This window comes from Euphorbia lathyris, chromosome 3 (assembly GCF_963576675.1).
Source record: "Euphorbia lathyris chromosome 3, ddEupLath1.1, whole genome shotgun sequence".
NCBI classification, from domain to species: domain Eukaryota; kingdom Viridiplantae; phylum Streptophyta; class Magnoliopsida; order Malpighiales; family Euphorbiaceae; genus Euphorbia; species Euphorbia lathyris.
The window spans coordinates 63894881-63908440 of NC_088912.1; the positions used below are offsets into that span (position 1 = coordinate 63894881).

At 36.0% G+C, this 13560-nt stretch overlaps 2 protein-coding genes across 3 annotated transcripts; one reads left to right on the forward strand and one right to left on the reverse strand.

Moving 5' to 3' along the window:
- The first annotated feature begins 229 nt into the window (after positions 1–229).
- On the forward strand, positions 230–3480 carry LOC136221841 (protein HEADING DATE REPRESSOR 1). Of its 2 annotated transcripts, none has more exons than XM_066009294.1 (3): positions 230–433; positions 2620–2951; positions 3029–3480. In XM_066009294.1, the coding sequence occupies exons 1-3, from the start codon at positions 343–345 to the stop codon at positions 3245–3247; spliced, it is 642 nt and encodes a 213-aa protein (XP_065865366.1). In that variant the 5' UTR covers positions 230–342; the 3' UTR covers positions 3248–3480. The 2 variants fall into 2 exon arrangements, with proteins under 2 accessions (XP_065865366.1, XP_065865367.1); XM_066009295.1 differs by having other exon boundaries at positions 232–437.
- Positions 3481–3556: 76 nt separating this feature from the next.
- Positions 3557–6542, reverse strand: LOC136221840 (uncharacterized). Its single transcript, XM_066009293.1, has 6 exons — positions 6222–6542; positions 5899–6132; positions 5648–5821; positions 5445–5551; positions 4733–5061; positions 3557–4274 (listed from the first exon to the last, which is right to left on the reverse strand). The coding sequence occupies exons 1-6, from the start codon at positions 6333–6335 to the stop codon at positions 3703–3705; spliced, it is 1530 nt and encodes a 509-aa protein (XP_065865365.1). The 5' UTR covers positions 6336–6542; the 3' UTR covers positions 3557–3702.
- Between the last annotated feature and the right edge of the window lie 7018 nt (positions 6543–13560).

The following is a 13560-nucleotide window of genomic DNA, read 5'->3' on the forward strand; positions in this document are numbered from 1 at the left end:
AACTTCTATGTAATGGAAGAAGGAAATTATTTCACATAATTTCTTATTACCTTATACTAAAAAGCTAGTACTAAACAAACATATCCGTTTTGGTATTAATACCCAAAAACACCCCTTTTTTTTTGTTGGGCGGGCGCGTGTTAGAATTAGGAAAGGCAGAATTGTAAGACAAAATCGTAACCGTTGAGATCAAAGAGAACCTTGATTGTCCCGTCATGAGTTTGTAATAAGACCCCAAAACCAACAAACAAAATCCACCTCTCTCTCTCTCTCATCCAAACAAAAGAAAATATAAACACTCATCTTTCTCTCTTTTTTTCTAAAGTTGATGATATTCAATTAATGGAAAAAGTAAAGAAACCAGATCAAAGTTTTGATGGTTTCTCTCCGGTCTCTACACCCAAGATCTTCTGGAACTCTCGCCGGAGATCAGGTACGTACGTACTCATTTCACAAGGAATTCCTCAATATCTTCTTTCTTTTCCTTCATTTCACTGAACAGAAAAAGAGACCTCAAAATAACATTTTACAGAATTTCATATCATTTTTTTTCAATATTCCTAAAATACTAAAACACTATTTTTACAGAATTTAAATTGTTAAAATACTAGCTTTCCTTTTATTTATTTTTTCTTCTTCTACGCTACGCGTTTCTTGTTTAGTGTCAATTAACAATTTCCTTTTTTTTTTTCTTTATTATGTCTTTGTTTCTACAATTCAATTTTTTTTTTTTTATATATGTTTGGCGTACATTTCAAGTTGTAAGGATAAGCTGTTTCATACTTCTAATTACTAATATCATCACACTTTCATCCGCAAATCTATTCTTTTTTGTCATCAGAGGTGGGCTACTAACTCTTGTGTCATTAGACAAGCTTAGTTCAATGGTTATTCAATTAATTTTTTTTTTTTTTTTTTTTTTAGAGAATTGGTTAATAATAGGATATGAAATTAGGTGAAGTCTAACCAATAGAATATAAAACGTAAAGTGATTATAATTGAATGAAATTTACTTAACTTTGGGAGAATTTGACTGAAATTTGGAGAAATAACAAAATGGTTGAATTAGTAGTTTAGGACCAATTTAATATAATTAAATGAATATGCTTCAAAAAATATATAATTAAATGAATAAAAACAAGAAATACAAAAAATGAAGAAAAAGGGTAGAAAATAGTAGCAACGGTGAAGAAAGTGAAACTAATTGAAATTATTCAGAAATATTAGCTTTAATATTTCATAAAATTACATTTCCACATGTTTAAAGGCAGCTTCATACTAATTTCATCTAATTTCACCTTATGTGAAATTAGATGAAATTTACTAAAATTGGATGAAATAATAAAAATAAAAAAAAAAACGAAAAACAAGGCTCAATGTAGGAGCAATTTGATATAAATAAAAAATGAAGAAAAAGTGTAAAAAAACAACAATGCTGAAAAATTTAAAATTATTAAAATTATTCTAAAATATTAGCTTCAGTATTTTATAAAAAGTATAATAAATATTTTAAATACAGTTTAATACTAATTCCATCCAATTTAACTTCCAGTAAAAATTTCTGAAATTGCCAGAAATAAGATTAAATTGACTGAAACTGGATTAATTGACTGAAATTTAACCTTTGAAAGTGGTCTAAAGTGGTTTAAATTGGGCGAAGGTTTTCGAAATTTGGACAAATTTACGAAATTCCATATAATTGTAAGTAACTAATAGTCAAATACCAATCAAATCAATATATATATATAATGTCGTTATTTTTAAACTATTTAACATATATATCTAAGGAAATTTATATGATTAATAATCAAATACCAGTCAAATCAATACATATATAATATTTTTTTTAAATAGTTTTCAAATAAATATTTTTACTCTACTCGTCATAATCAATGCAATTTAGTCTATGTATATATATATAGTATGTTTACCATATTTAGTTTTGTGGTTTTCTTTGAAATTTTTTATTGGTGATTTATATAAGAGGGTGAATATAATAAGTATATTTTAAAAATAAGAAATCATTTGATAAGTTTTTAAATTAAATTATTATATAAAAAAATGATAATGAGGAAAATGTGGAAGAGGATGATGAATAAACTTTAAGGAAAAAAATACTAGACTAGTGATATAGGATTATAGCTTATGAGTCGCCGTTAGCCAATAATAGTGTGATGACCTGCCGTTAGCATGATTACGTTAATTTTGTGGTTAGGCTACCTTACCCGTTACCGTTGCTCTCTCTTTCTTGTTAGTATTAATTATTACAATTATTTGATCTTCTTTTATGAATTTAATAGTATTTTGCTTGCTATTATTGAGATTTGTTGTCACAATAATACACCAAAATATCTACTACTGGTTTTCCTGACATTAGGTAGGCTTCCTCATTCACCTTCATGGGGAAAACAAAAGATTGTTTTGTTTTATTTTATTTTATTTTTGGGTCAAAACGCTGTTAACTCCCAACATATTCAAAATGATTGCCTTCAATCCATTCAAAATATTGACCTTTGACATAGTAATATTTCGCTCTGCGACAGTCAACTAACATTATAAATTTTGCTTTTAGTTGGAAAGATATGTTTTTGAATATACGTAGTAACTTCTTTCCAACAGCTAGCGGGAGGAATTTAGACAAGGTAACAAACCAAACCGCTAATCAAACACCAACGAAACAGGAAGAATCTCCCAACGACAATGACGACAAGATGGAGGAGTCTGATGCAACTCTGGAGCTTTCTGAGCGCCGAAAGGCTCTCTTTGAACCTTTAGAACCTGTCAAAAATATCAATGGACGCAGACCATTCGCAGAATCTTTACTCCCTCCGCCAGACTTCGATGAAGCAACCTATCCCAAAGGTTGGCTGATAGGAAAGAAGCGCAAGCTTGTTAATGTAGATGTCGTTGAAAGCATGCGGAGAATTGCTGTCCAGGAAATGAACAGAAAGGTATCAATCTGTTGAACATGAATTTTCCATTCTGTGCATGGTTACACATTGAATTGAATGAACCATCTTTCTTACAGGACCGTGAAATCGATGGCCTAAATGAGCAGTTAGAAGAGGATGCAAGGTGTTTAGAACACCTGCAAGTCCAACTTCTGCAAGAACGCAGCAAAAGAGCAGAGGTAGAAAGGGAAAATGCTGTGCTGCAAGATCAAGTGTCCATGTTGATGAACATGCTACAGGAAAATGAACAACTGGGTGACGAAGGGGCTGCGGATGAAGACCCTGATCAACCATAAATTATTGTCCATAGGATTGTTTTATAAGTTAGAAAAAGAAAATCATACATAATATAATGTAGTCTGTTTGAAGTGGTAGTACTTTGTGTATGCTTGGTGTCTTATCGAGCGTATATACTTTTATTGTATTTTTTCTTCTCTTCTTTTTGGGGCGGGAGAGAATAATTTCATAATTTGTTCATCTGTTAATGCCTTTTGGCTAACAATATTTGAACATTTACCCTTCGATTTTCTATCGTTTCCATGTCCTAAATATTGATACACTTAATTCTGCTCCATGTATAGATGCTACTCTAAAAACGTCAAACAGGTTTTCAAGAATTCCTAAACCCCCAAAGCTTCAACTACTAATACAAAACTCAACTGGAAAGTCAGTCACAATATTTACATATCAGGTAAAAGACTTCCAATCAACATGTAAGCTGAAACCAGCAGAGTACATTCTTTCTTTTCATTTACAAAAACTGAGGGAGAGAGGCAATTCTTGGAAGATTTAGCAGTAGCTCCCCAGCTGAATCCATCCTTGACATACCTGGTGCCTGATTGCAGCTGGAACCATTATTGGACCGATCCTCTGTCTCTCGAATACCTTCTCCAACAAGACTCTGGCAGGCATCTGCTGCATTTGAGAACTTAGTTTCACATATTCTCCTATCGCCATCTAATTCAAGATCAATGCCGCTCATAGATCGCAGGTTTCTTACTGATCCAGGGTCCTTCTGTAGTAAGCAGTAAAGAGAATTGACCCTTGACATGACAGACTGCTCGTCTGACGCCAATGTAAGTTGAGAGTCGCTAAGCAAGTACTGAGTAATCTCTTCCAGAATGTAACTGTTCTTTGGGGTGCAACCGGAAACAATAGAATTTCCAGTGGTCATCTGTTCTGAAATGCGTTGTCCAATGTGGTTCACTAGGTCACTCATTGACATGGAAGGCCGAATTCCAGGAACTTTAAGTTGATCCCAATGGCTTGGCATCTTCCGCCCACCTGCTCTTAGACTTCTAACTTCTTCAATTCCATAGGTATCTATCAAAACAAATGAGAAATATGTCAATAACAGTAAAGGAAGCATTTACCACATAGAAATCTTTCACAAGGAAACAAGAAGCTCCGCCCTGAGTAACTAAATTGAAGAAAAAACCATGCTATTATTGCAGGAAAAAACACTTAAAGCTTCACTATGTCGTCAAAGATAGCATCTCCTGTTATTATAGCCATGAAATAGTAACTGCTTCTCACTTGCAATAACAAACTGAAATTAAGAGCCAGCGACAATACACATACTAACCAATAAACTCAAACTCTGACTTTGATAGCCAAATATCCAAATACCCGAATGACTAAAATCTTACACTGAAAGGAATATCCTATTCATGCTATTTTCAATTCAGGGAGGAGTCAGTTATGGATAAAATGAAGAAACTAATTCAGAATTACTATAAATCACCACCAACCATGTTTTCATTGTTAGGATCAAATTTTACCTGAGCTAGATGAAGGAGTTTCCTGAGAAATACTTTCAGGAGTCCTCCCAACAAAAGCTTGATGTTCACCATTCATGGAAGATGAAAGAACCCCATGCGGTGATGCTGCCTCCTTTAAAGTAAAGAAAGCAGTTCTTTCCTCACCCTTGGAAAGAGGCATCTCACATGATTCATTCAAGGCACCAAATTGATTAAGTCTTTGCTCAAAACATGGGGATTCCATCACATTTTCTGGCTGTCTACTAAGAAAGTTCAAACGAGGATCGCATTGTATAAGTTTCTCAAAATGCTTGCCCAAGAAGCCTTGTTGGCACTGCAGAAAATGCCGCCTATGACAAAAGTAACACCATCAGTATTCAGCACAGTATTCAATTCATACGGTAAAGCATATAGCTACAGGATGCATCCTTGGCCATGTCCTCTAAAACTTATCCACCACTTAGTGACATTAGTTACTAGTCAGATATGGAATTTATCATGAATTTTCCCGGCTGTATTCCAACAGTGTCATTGCAGATTAATTTACTTTGAAGCAAACCAAATAAGGAAACGACAATAGGAAACTTAAAAATTGCACATGGTTAATCCAAAAGAACACTGAATGTTCTCTTAGCAAGTTACTTAATTGCCCAATTTGCAACACCGAAAAGAGAAAGGGAGGAGAAGTTGAAAACAGAACCATCTATAATATCTTAATAAAGAGTAGAAATACCTGTGTATGCTGGCTTCTCCACCAGTAAAATCAGAAGTTGCTTGCCATAGAGTATGCTTTCTAGGTTGTGGATTGGTTTCCCTAAAGAAAAGGGGCTGTCTAGCTAGCTGCATGAAACACATAAACCCTTCAATGATCACAAAAATCAATATAGGCAGATAAATTAGAAGAGGAAAGTATTGGCAGAACAGAAGCAAAAGTACCACAACGTCCAAGGTTTCAGGTCCATCATCCGGGAAATTGGCCTTGATAGCTACAATATCCGACCACTGAATTTCTATCTTATTCTTAAGACCACCATCAAGCACCTCCCAAACAAGCTTATGCTTTGCAAAATAACATTTTCCTACCAAATCCCCCTCATATCTCGATTTATACTGCAAACCCAAAGTTAAAAGAATTATATAAAGGAAATACAAATAGAGAGAGAATTTTAGGCTTATTGTGCACATACCTCCCAGTTTCCAATTTTCAGATGCGAAGCAGGAAAATTGGATGCCTTGAGCTTATCAGCAGGAGTAACAGCAGCAACATCAACACAAGCTGGCCTATGGTTCTTCTTCATATTGTTTCCTTGAGAAAGCTTCATTTGTATTAAATCCAAAAACGAGGGGCTCTTCTTGAGACGCAAACCGAGTGGGCTGGGCTCATCAAGCGGATTACAAAGCGTAGAAACGGAAGGTGTCATCTGTAAAAGAGATAAATCAAAGGTAAAAAACAAGTGATGGTTCCAATCAAAGAAGGTGAGATTTCATTTGATCAGTGAGAGAATCATACAGGTAAAGAGGAATCGAGTTTGCAGCGTTTGTGAAGAGGACGAAGGTGATTCTCGAAGGAATCCTCAACTTCAAGCTTGATGAAAGGTTTCTTGGTGTTCATTAACTGAACCATTGATAACTTGGCTGTATGTGAGTTAAACTGAGTAAAAAATCACCGATTCGAGAATCCCTGATAAATATATGATATCATATATATGGCACCTCCTCTCCTCCACTGTGCGTAATCTGAGTGGCCTCTTCTTTCTTACTATAGCAGAGGCGGCTGTCACATGACTGGACGGGATCGCCACATGTTGGTTGCCTCAGCCAGCGAGTACTATAGTACCAAAATACCCATGGAGAAACAGAAAAGCCAAGAGTGGCATTTAAGTCATTTGAAGTCACGTGCCAAATAAAAGGAGAGGCACGTGGCGGGGTACAGATATTTGGATAAAGTGTGGGACCCAATTCTTGAAGCTTCGGCATGAGGAGATGGAAGCATCGGAAAGGAAGCGGCTGTGATTGGAGGGAGATGAAAACGTGGAAGAATCAGGTGGAGTGAAGGGGACACGTATGCATATTTTCTTTTTTATTAAGATGCCGTTTTGGATAATGTTACCAACTTGGCTTTGTTCTGCTTTTGTTGACCGTCAAAAGCCGCACTTGCTACTTTTTTTTTTAATTTTCAAGCAGAATTTCTCGTCTTCTTTTATTTTAATTAAATATGAATTTTAGTTTATTAGTTCTAAGTAAGAAGACCTTATTTCAGGATGAACAAGTTTTTGATGAGATTGCAAATAATTTAACATAACACAAGAATTCAGTTCAATTCAATAATATAGGATTGAGATACTCCACGTAACTATTATATATTATTAGCAATTGATTGAAGTAGAAGTCCATTAATGAGATTAGGGTATATGTAGAAAAACAAATACCAAGACTATTAAGTCCATTTTTGTCTTATTTGGCTTCTATCTAACGAAAACAATAGCACGAGTGGACTATTCCTTTTCAAAAACAAACCCCTCAACTGTCTACTTCTGTTTGCACACTCAAAATCAACAATTCATCAAGAGACTTTAAATTAGGAAAATTTACAAAATTTGTTCAAATACGAGATATATTTATATATTTAGACTAATTACTAAGCTATAGGTAAATTGCATCTATGATCACTGAACTTTACTCATTTAACATTATGATCATTGAACTTCAATTCTTAACAGTATGATCAATAAATTTTACACTTTTTAATATCGGTGGTCACTCAACGTCTCAAAACGATCGTTGACGGCCTAAAAATAAAAAATCCAAAGCGTAACGATACTCTAAGGAACTTTAATTCTTGAAAATTTTTGTTTTGAGGTCATTTAGCTGTTGTTTTGTTATGAGAAAGTGAGTAAATTTTTAGAGAGAGAAAACTCCAAAAAATATGATTTTGGAAAATAAAAAATATGGTTTCATAGTAAATGTCGTTCTGAACAATTTTAATTCTTGAATATTTTCATTTTGAGGTCGTTAACGGTCATTTTTAGGAGTTAGTTAAAATTGAGTGGGCACCGGTGTTAAAAAGTGTAAAGTTCAGTGACCATACCATTAAGAATTGAAGTTCAGTGGCCGCAATGTTAAAATATGTAAAGTTGGGTTGCCATGAGTGTAATTTACCCCTCAAGCTATTACCTATCTAAACTATATATTTATAATTTTCCCAAAATACCCTTCATATACATATAACCACTTAGAAATTTCTTACTCATTTTTCTTTTTGTCTCCCGTTTCTCTCTTAGTTTGCGAATTTGGCACTCCGTTTTTAATCATCGATTCATATATACGTAAAATCTTTCTTCTTGCGAACTTGACACTCCATTTTTTATTATTTTGTACGTTGTTCCCAGAATAATACTTTCAGTACATGATTTTACTTTGCAGTTTCGCAAACTGCGAAGATAATACTACTTAAGTACATGACTTTTTGTTCACATTTTTCGCAAACTGTGAAGTCAACGAAGACAATACTACTTCGCAGAATGACTTTTTCTTCGCAGTTTTCGCAAACTGCGAAGCAAAAAGTCATGTAATTAAGTAGTATTATCTTCGTAGTTTGCGAAAAATGCGAAGTGGTATATAACATTAAAATCATAACAAGATTGCAACAGTAATTATAACATTAAAATCATCACATTATCAAAATTTACAACAAATCATAAACCCTAAACCCCAGGAATGTGCTTCCATAATAAAATGATTAGCAAAATATTCTGGAAGCACACTCTCTCCCTAGTGTGCTTCTCATGACATTTGGGTGAGAGTATGCTTCCAGAACATTTTGCTAAGAAGTTCAGAAGCAAAAGGAAATTCAGAAGCAGAATGAACTAGAACATTTGGTGAAGTTCAGAAGCAAAAGGAACTAGAACATTTGGTCTTCACAATCTTCATCAAAATCGGCAGCGTCATACAAAATTAATGGCCTTTAGGAGGAAGTTCAGAAGCAAAATGAACATTATCAAAATTTACAACAAGATGTGCTTCCAGAACAGAATGATTAGCAAAATGTTATGGAAGGACACTTTCTGCCTAGTGTGCTTCTAGGAGATTTGTGAGAGAGTGTTCTTCTAGAGCATTTGCTAAGAAGTTTAGAAGCAGAAAGAACTAGAACATTTGGTCTTCACCATCTTCATCACATTCCAATCACCCCCCACTTTGATTGACGCTTTGTATTCAAGATAAACGAATCATTGTGATTGATGCTTTTGTATTCAACCTTCATAAAAATTAAGTATTTTAGAAAAATAATGAAAGAAACGCTTCGCACAGAGCGAATCTGCGTAGAAAAATGCACTGAAAAAGGATGATTTTTACTTCGCAGAAAACGAATCTGTAGAGATAAATTCACCTGAAAAAGTATGATTTTGCTTCACAAAAAAGGGAATTTGCGAAGAGAACAAACAAGCTAAAAAAGGATGATTTTGCTTCGCATATTCGCTTTTTGTGAAGCAAAACCATCCCTTTTCAGGTGAATTTATCTTCGTAGACTTTGCAAAATGTGACGCAAACTCATTTTGCGAAGCCATTTTCTGGAAAAAAAAAGGAAGATGAAACAGTAGATACTTACCTTATTTCCTCTTTTTGCCATTGAAATCGACAATAAACATATGATAAACGTAGAAGAACACCGAATAATGATGAATTTGATTTGCATAAGAAGAAAGAAACATAGAGACGAAGAAGAAACAGGAAGATGAAGAACCATGTCTTCACAAAAACAGAGAGACAAATCGAGGAAGAAGAGACAAATGATGAAACAGTGGAGGTGATTCGCAAAATATAAAATAAGGGGGAAGATGAAACGATACATAGGAAGGGGGGGATGGAACGAAGAAACCGATAGAAAAGAAGGGGGAAGATGAAAGGTTTGGTGCATTTTGGGAAAGTCATAAATATATAGTCTAGATAGGTAATGACATGGGTAATTGGTCTAAATATGTAAATAGGTCTCCCATTTGACCTAATTTTATAATTTTCCCCTTAAAATTAAGAATCAGCTTTATTAGTCTTTTTAGTTTTTTCCATTGCAGGTCCTTCTCCTTCCATTGAGACGACCCTCTTTTTTTTATTCAATGCGACACGAAATCATGAAGAAGCTGAAATAACTCAGAAAGAAAGTGGCATCTAGCCGTTGAGAACGTCTGTTGTCTTTGTAGAGAAACAGTACGATCTTGGACTGACCCCCTTCGTATGACCTAGAAAAAAATTCCATGCTACTATAAAGCTTATGAATTCCTCCATTAGGACACTGTTGCATTCCCCGTGGGGGTAGGGTAGCCCCGACTTCCATAGGTCCTTGGTTCAACCTCCTAATGAGAATTGAGGTCCTTGCGCGGACATCTCATCCGTAAGACTTGCTTTGTATGGAGTGCCCCGTGGTTCCTCGAGTTCCAGCCATAGAGAGGAATGGCATCAACTAGGGCGCTGTTAGCCACTAACCACTAGCTCACTGACCATTTGGGCTCCGTGTTTCAACTTCGTTATCCTAACTATCTCCTCTGCTCTACCGAGAGCCTGGCCCATTTTTCTATCTTATCTACTGCCTTGCTTTTTGGCTCCCTAAACCTTGGTTATCGCTCATGGGAAGCCAGCTTGATCAACGAGGACATCGATCATCTAAGTGGGGGACTGTGTCACGGGCGGAGATTTGGCCATAGGCAAAAACGTCTGGCCATAGGCAAATCTCAGCTTATGGCCTGGGCCAAGCCATCCCCAAGCATTGTAAAGCATCAGGGATGGTTTGCGGCAGAATCAAAGCAAGTCCTATGTCAGGCCAAGTCATCGACGAGAGTTGAGGCAGTGGCAATGAGGATTGGGCCCCTTGGAGGGCTAGTGGTGAATGGAACATATGAATGTCCACTAGCTGTGGGCTTGGACTCGACATAAGAAACACTATAGGAGGGACATAGTCTCTAGCGTCGAATCTCTGCCAACCCTTGGGCCAGTTGTCGGGACTAGTTTAAGTGATCCACTCTAGTCTACTAGGGACTAGGAGAGTCAAACATCCAGCCTTCGGGAAGCGAGGCGGATGTCTCCGTCAGGTGGAATCCTAACGGACGCTTTGGGTGGGTCTATAGAGCGGGTTCTTTGTAAGCCGAGATTTAACCATGGGAAACCCCTCCGGGACAGATTATGGATATACGAATTAACGGGATGCCTCATGTTAAAAGTGGATAGACCCATTCGGATGGTGTTGGTTGGCCAAGACTCGGGGAAATCTCGGCACCACATGGGGCTTTGGCTCGGGTTCTGACCTGGCCCCGTGACAAGTGGTATTAGAGCCTAAACCGAGCAAAGGCTTGGCAAAGTGGGCCTTCGGGACTTGACTAAGCAAGCTCTTTGTGAGGCGGGCGATCGATCATACTAAGCGAGTTTTTTGCGGTGTGAGCATGCAAGCTTTGACAAACCGATGCCTTCGTGATGTGAGCGAGTAGTGCTTTAACTAAGCGAGTTCTTTGCAAGGTGGGCGGGCGATATCAAAATTTTCCTAATGAATTGACGGACAAATTTTTTACGATGCTTTTACCAAAATTATTTTGTGATGCTTTTGGGATTAATGTGAAGCTCGTGGTTCACTAGGACCATTGTGGCGAGACTTTTACCTAGGGTGTGGGAGTGCAGAATTAACAAAATGGAACTGAGATGGCTTGAAAGCAAATGCTTACTCCCATCAGTTGTGGGCAATGAAATTCTATGAGATTCTATCACTTTAAGTGGGGAGAGTCCGTAAGTGGATTGTCGGAATGAAAAATTACGGAAATCGAGTTGAGGTGTAGGGTCGCAAGAATGGACTGTTGGATCTTGGTTGGACAAAGTAGGATTATTGAGGTGTAGTCTAGTGTCATCTTCGCACTTGGTGATCTAGTGTCATCTTCGCAAGAATGGACTATTGGATCCTAGCTGGACGAAGTAGGATTATTGCGGCGTAGTCTAGTACCAAAAAATCCAGTCTGTTTTGGTGATCTAGTGTCATCTTTGCGAAAAATAGTCCCAAAAAACTACATTTTACACACCAATAATCATACGTCTAACATATATTAATTAATAGGAGTAAATTATACTAATAGTACATGAACTTTACCCTAATTCACACTTAGGTACCTAGATTATATTTTTTCCCAAAAATATACCTGAACTAACGATAACCGGACAATTTAGTACATTTTACCGGTCAATACGGGTTTGGTGAGTAAATTACACTAATGGTACCTAAACTTTATCTTAATTCATACTTTGGTATCTAAATTTTATTTTGTCCAAAAAATACACTTCAAGTAAAGATGAATCGATAATTTAGTATATTTGACCAGTCAACATGAGTTTGACCATTTTAAATTAGAAATTTAGACCCATCATATACTCAATTAACATATACAATACTACTTTTTAGCTCTACATATATATTAAAGGATAGTATTATAATTTTATGTTAATTGGATGTATTGTAGGTCCTAATTTTTAATTCAAAATGGTCAAACTCTCGTTGATTGGTCACTAACCGATCAGATGTACTAAATTATCCGGTCACCTTCAGTTGAGTTATATTTTTAGGATAAAAAAAATCCAGGTACCAAAGTGTGAATTAGAAAAAGTTCAGGTACCATTGATATAATTTACTCAGAAAAACTTGCATTGACCGGTCATTTACCGGTAAAATTTACTAAATTGTCCGGTCATTGTTACTTCGAGTATATTTTTGGACAAAATATAATCTAGGTACCAAAGTGTGAAATAGGTAAAGTTCAGGTACTATTGGTGTAATTTATCCTAATTAATAGCCTACAAAAACCACGTATTGCTTCATATACATGGATCAAAATGATAAAACACGAGAAATCTAGCTCTAATACAATGAAGGGAAATTTCGGTATGCACATATACAGATACGAATATAAAAATGGATTATCGAGTACCTATTGTAGCGTAGAAACCATTGAGTTGATACCAGTGGATGAATGAAAACCATGATCTTCATATTACTGGTCACACATCAACGACGCTGAAGTTAATCGAGAGGGGAAGCGATGATCCACGAACTAAGAATAGTTGTATAAAACTCAGAGGAGAAGAACCATAATATAGGAAGGAAAGAGACAACGGTGAACCCGAAGGGATGATACCATTGACGACAACAATGTGATTAGAGCTGAAAGCAACCAATCTGGGAATCAAGCTACTCGGCAGGACCGGAGCTCGGAATTAGAAGAGTCGCCACCCACGAATGGGAAATGAATACTGGATTTCTTGCGAGAGACCGGTTGGGTTCGGAAAATTGGGTACGAGTCGAGAAAGCTAGCTTCTTTCCGGAGAAAGGCTACTAGGCACCTCGAAATCGGTAGTTTGAACCATCGACCTCCTACTTAACACTACTAAGCGCTAACGGCCTAATCGCACATTCCTTTAAGTTTCAAATTCGTTTGACAACCTTTTCTTTCTCGTTTTGGCAATCGTTTTAAGCATTTGAAGCCATTAAAGTTAGAAGAATCACCCATTTTTAGTTAAATGACTCGGTATGTACGAAGAAACAAATGCAGGAAATTAAATCGCGAAATAAGTAAAGTACAACATTTGAATATATATCTCTATACTAAGCTAGTAAATATATGCATATATAATAAGAATAAGTATATATAATTTTTAGCAAAAGTGGACCGGTTTAAAGGGTCTCATTTCAGTACGGAAAGTCACAATAATATATTTAGATAGGTAAAGGTTTGATTAAATGGTTTAAATATGTAAATGGGTCTTCTATTTGATCCATTTTTATAATTTTTCCGTGGAAAAAATGTGTTGAAGTTGGGTGTTTTTGA